At 36.1% G+C, this 6,000-nt stretch overlaps 1 protein-coding gene across 11 annotated transcripts in view; it reads right to left on the bottom strand.

The window, feature by feature from the left end:
* Positions 1-3,937: 3,937 nt before the first annotated feature.
* The window catches only part of LOC110384351 (uncharacterized protein), an 81,595-nt gene continuing 79,532 nt past the window's right edge, over positions 3,938-6,000 (bottom strand). For all 11 annotated transcript variants that reach the window (XM_049842602.2, XM_064034683.1, XM_064034685.1 and 8 more), the window contains one exon: positions 3,938-5,996. In XM_049842602.2, coding sequence (XP_049698559.1) covers positions 5,909-5,996 — 88 coding nt within the window. In that variant the 3' untranslated portion in view covers positions 3,938-5,908. The remainder of the gene's footprint in view (positions 5,997-6,000) is intronic.

The following is a 6,000-nucleotide window of genomic DNA, read 5'->3' as shown; positions in this document are numbered from 1 at the left end:
GCAAATACAATATTGGAAACAATTTTATTCTATCAAAATACCATAAATCTGAGTTCTACATGTCGTGATTAAAGAATGTCCAATTTCGTTCAGGCTTCTTTTATAACTGAATTAATTTATGCATAGCAAAGTACTAATACGGCCAATACAACAATGCAATGTTCCACATTTATTTCCATACATCAATATCATAGAGCTATTTTCGGCTTTATCTAATCGAAATTAATCTGGTTTAATCAGGGATACCTATGTTGCCTTATTTAGGCTGCCTAGTAGGGTTTATTTTTAACCCCCGACGCAAAAACGACGGGGTGTTATAAGTTTGACGTGTCTGTGTGTGTGTGTGTGTGTGTGTGTATGTGGCATCGTAGCTCCCAAACGGATGATCCGATTGTAATGCGGTTTTTTTTGTTTAAAAGGTATGTCAGTCGGGAGTGTTCTTAGCTATGTTTGGTGGAAATCGGTTCAGGTCTTCAAGGTCATCAGCTCGTTTGCTATATGTGATAGGAATGTTACACGCTCAGTTTACTTGCAAGTATATGTGGGATCTGAAATTTGAAACACTAATGTCTTTTGGAAGCACTGAGCTGGTCTGCTGTTAGGGCACGAAGATAGGAGACGTAACCCTGAACTGCCTTTTAGTAAACCCATCGAGTTTGGGCTCGTTGAATTTGTCGTGACGAGTTCTCTTCATATTTCTGATTGACGAGAACCTGATGCTGGAAATGGGATGTGGCGGATGAAACCCTGGAATGCCGGAATGAAACGGATAAACCGATTTATATTTTTGCTGAAAATCTAGAACTTCCAAAGGTTAATCTTTATTGTTTCTCAATCTGTGCAACTCTCCCAGAGCCAGTTTGTCATGAGGATTGTTAAACAGCTTCCTTTGGCCGAGATCGCATATAGCGACCCCATCTTAAGATAAAATAAATTAAATGAAAGAAGGAAAAATTAAGGAGCTCCTTTAAAAGCATGAAATAAAATTAAATTATAATTTAAAAACCCCCGACCCAAAAAAGTACGCAATAATTATGACAAAAGGTTAAAACGCTAAACTCTATAAAAGCAAAAATAACTTTTAACACTACGTAAACTAAATTTTGACGTGTCGGGGGACCGCTTTTTACCTTCATAAATACTTACATAAATCAAATGATACCTACCTAATTACAACATTCGTTTAAAAAAAACACGTATCTAAAGTAATGAATTAGAGCGGTCCCCCGACACGACAAAATTTAGTTTACGTAGTATTAAAAGTTATTTTTTGCTTTTTATAGAGTTTAGCGTTTTTAACCTTTTGTCATAATTATTGCGTACTTTTTTTGGGTCGGGGGTTTTTATAGATTTTGTTGCTGATATTACAGCAAGTTTTGGTAACACGTAAAGAAACAAACAAGATTAGGTAGTAATCACGTTCAATAGGTGAGTAATAGCATCTTGTGAAGTTGTGGAGCCTTCTCCTCTGAGGCTCGGCCCACGTCGCACTCGAACATGTTACCGGCTTTTTATTGTCCATCGTATAATATTGATGGATTTCGAAACAAGTTTTGAATTAGATTTAGTGGGCGTAAAAATCTAGAGAAGTAAATAAAAAGATAAGAAAAGCAGAAGTTGTTTGAAACGATATATGTATATTATCCGGTGCGGTGCGGTGACTCAAGCAACTCCCTAAAGCAATTTGTTTTTTTTCTCATTATATGAACAAAGTAGCATTGGTATTTTAATCTAAAATTAACACGTTTGAATTACGATTTACAGGGCTGTCTATACCTACATACGAGGGCGTTTTTAATAAAAAATAATAATATTTTTTATTTTCAATACATTGTCGTTATAAGTACTTACCGCTCTGCCAACATTTCCAGGGCTATGTCAATACCTGAGTATTGAGATTTTATTTGTCTTTAAAAGAACGAGGAATTAAAATCACAGCTGAGTCGCCGTCGTAGCTTGCGTTCTGTAAGCTAAATATTTTTTACCTTTTTTAAATGGTCCGTATTTTAAATGAGCGCTATAATTGCACAAAGAGCCGGTGCTGCAAATATCCTCAAATATATGGCGCGGGTGTCAGCACAGTGCAGCCTCTGCGGTTCAGATTTAAGTGCAGCCGAGCGGAAGGAATGCAGACGAATGATATTCCTTAACAGCCGAGCGGGGGATTAAGAAAGCTTCAAGTGACATATATTCCTGTACGAGCCATGGAATCACCAATTAAGAGTAGGTACGAGTTGGCAGGAATTCCGTAATTAATGTGCCTCTGCAATGTTTTCAACAATATTTTTGTGTGTTATATTTACTCTATTTGTGTATATCTACACAGTAGTGGAATTGCAACATTTTCTAAATGGAGCAGCAGCTTTAAATGTCAGTGGTCGGCAGCGACTGGTAGCCGCTTAAGACTCACTTGCGTAATTGTACCTAATTAGTTGTTGGTTGCTACCATACCGTACGTAGAACAATGAGATGAAATTGTTTAGTACGATTAATCTTAAATAAAATTTTCTACGGTTATAATTCATTATTATTAAAAATATTTCTACTTACCACGGATTTTATCAGCCAATCCACCCTTATGATTGCGTTCACCAATTTATAACAGCATTTACATATTGTGTATACAATATGTGTATACCTCAAGGAACTTAATACAGCGGGGTTCGTTTTCACTGTCCTTTGTTTACGATGACTCTTAAAGAATATTGGACATTCTGAAAATTCGATCACATACAAATATTGGCAACCAACATATTACGTGAAGGTTTACTGTATCGTTACGATACTTTTTAAACGGTTTTATCCTTGTATTGCAGTTATGAAATATTAAAAAAATATAGAGGAAGGTAAGTAAGTAAAAAAAAGTGAAAAAGAAAACCAAACAAAACCTTATTCTATTAAAAAAATACTAACAAATGAAAATCAACTGAACAAAACTGTTGAAAGAAACCTTTTTGCTCCCTAACTAAAAATACTTTAAAACAGTTGACAGCTAATAAAACAACAAAATGAAAACTTTACACGTTTATAAAAAGTTACTGAAGTCTCCTCTTAAATGCAGCGTAAATAAAAACAGAGAAGTCGGGAACTGAAGCCCCAACGCTGAGGATTGCGCGTTACAACGAAATAAAATATTAAGAGAGAGTGGGAATCCCGGTAACCTCACAAAGTAGGCACCCTCTCAAGAGTGTTTCCTCCTATAGAATAGCTACTCGTCTCTACCTACATATATGTATATTCATATTTAGATCTCTCGTCTACAGAGGGAATTCTCGCTAAAGCTGCATCAATATTTAATTCTGATGAAACAATAACTCTTGACTTCTCTTTAGATCGACGTTGAAAACATTTGGGTGCCTTTGTTTTTTTTCTACGTTCACATTCACCTACCTATATCCCATACATATACCTTGTTTCTTTGCAAGATCCTGAATAATTCTGAGATATCAACGTTCCGTTGTTTTTATATTCTTACCTCATATTGTACTTATTACGTATTTTAGTCTTGTATTGATTTTAGAAAAGCTCGTGTGCATTATTCATTGGCGGACACTCTTTTTTCAATACTTACTTATTCTCAAATATGGAATTTGCAATCCTTTCTTGTCTGATACCGGAATGTTTCGGCAAACATTGTTTCATGTTCCATATTTAATCCAACCATCAATATTATATCTGTTCTAAGTTTTGAAATATTTTTTCCAGTGCGAGTGTCAGGAGCTATAAACCATATTTAAATCGTGATCATATGTTAATCCTTTTCACGTTTGCTTTCGACGTTTTTATTTAACTCCATTTCCTATTCTGTACCTTTGCGACCTGTTACTGCATACTTTTGTAAAACATGCGGTTTTTATGTTATCTATTTTTGTGTAAAGTTTTGGATCTGGTGTTCTTGCTAAAATCTATGAAGGTGAAAGGAAATGAAAAACGAGAATCGTATTATCATAATCTTTTTATTAACAATAAAATGAATCATGTGCGATACATAATTGAATTTCCAGTTTAAGATGCACAAGCCTGGTTACTGCAAACTACTGAACCGCGTTTCAAGTTCCATCCAAATAATACGGTCACCGCATTAGAACATGTCTGCTTCGTGTGAAGGTAAAGAATTAGCACTTATAATAACTATTACAAAAGGAATCGGTTCGACCTGCGTGTGGTGCCGCGAGCGGGGCGCTCCCTGGCGACCGCTCTGATGTCGCACCACACTATAATCCTACGAGTTATTATGATAAAAAGCACTTTCGTTTTTTCGTTAAATACAAGTATCAATTGCATAATGCATCTCTCTTACCATTTTATAATCGAGAAATATGTAAGAAGAAAAATTTATGGAATATAATAACAATAAATAAATATTTTATTTACAGTTTAAAAATTTTATCGCCTATCTATTATATTCTTCGGGCGCTTAGGAAATAAATAGTACGATTGGAACTAACTAATAAGTGATCGACGCATGAACTGAACGCGACAAGACGAGCGACATGCGGGTCCCGCGCGGCGCTCCTTACCTTCCACAATACTCATCCGACTACTTCCTCTTCCAAAACAAATGCTCTCAATGAAAACAGCTTACAAACACGTATCATAGATATTAGAATAAGTATTTACAATTTACTTAGAGCTGAGTTAAGTTAGTTTGTTCTCATGTCTTGGTGCCACCTTATATTGTGTACTGGTCTGTTTAAAACACAAGTGTTCAAAGTAATGACAGAAATACATATTTATAAAAGCTTCAATAAAATTCATTTATGTAGACACATCGATGTGACATAACGACGTCGTAACCCAATACAGGAATAGAAAGAATACAAGTACAAAACATTGTTAGTCGATTGTCAATATCATTACATTAAAACTTTGTATCTACTTATATCTTATTTGGCAGTAGTGATCTTATATTACCAAAACTGGTGTAATTACCAGTTATAAGCTACTTCACTTAATTCGTAGGTATTAAATCCATTTTATATAACAAATTACAACATACTATGGTCGTTTTATGTTCTTAAAACTGCTTCAGAATGTAATAATATTATTCCGCGAATATACATAGGTTATACCAAATTTAGTGATGAATGAACTATTCCCTAGACTGTTACGATATATTAAAGATCAGGTTAATTGAAACATAACACTTAAAATGGGTCAATGATCAAGTCTTCCGGGATTTTTATAATAATTAAAGCTCAAATTTAATGGATAAGAAAATATCCATTACATTTTCTATTTATGAGTTAACACAAAAATCTTATCCATAGCACATTCACTTTGGCCTTAATTTGGCACACAGTATCAGTTACTGATTATACGATACACAATAACATTGTACACAAACTTCCCATCTCTACAAGGAAAACATTCGCCATTACTAGACAGCATTGCGGAAACAGACAGAATCACGATATCGTACACGTACAATAGAGCAACTCAGTGGTCGAGTTCGTATAGAACACAGTGGTCACAGATAACTTACAACGGTCACTAGAGAAGGAACAGAACGCGCTGTCCGTCGCGGACGCAGCAACACAACGTAACGGGTACAAACTGCGCCGGCACTCACTCCACGCACTCTTACTTGACACCTAAACGATATTATAGATAATATTGTCTCGGCAAAATCTCACTCCACGACACTCGTCAAATATTAGCGAGTCGTATATACTACGTATATATAAATTTGATAAAGTTAATTCGTATTTAAATATTCCATATTAATATTTACTCATAAAAACACTAATTCATCGTACTTTCGAAGTTCACAAGGTCACAAGAGGAGGCGGGTGGGTAGGGGTTGGGATTGGGATGGGGTTCATGTTTGGTCAGTTGGTCAGTAGACTGCGGCGACATGCAGCGGCCGCATGGGCAGCAGGCCGGCGCGCTCGAGCGAGGCGCGCCGTTAAATGATGCTCTCGCGGTTGCGCTCGTTCTCCTCCAAGGAGCTCACCGAGCTGCCGCCGCAGATCTGCATCTCTATCTCCTGCAGCCTGG

Source organism: Helicoverpa armigera, chromosome 5, assembly GCF_030705265.1.
Source record: "Helicoverpa armigera isolate CAAS_96S chromosome 5, ASM3070526v1, whole genome shotgun sequence".
Lineage (NCBI taxonomy): Eukaryota > Metazoa > Arthropoda > Insecta > Lepidoptera > Noctuidae > Helicoverpa > Helicoverpa armigera.
This window is presented reverse-complemented; position numbering and strand designations above follow the sequence as displayed.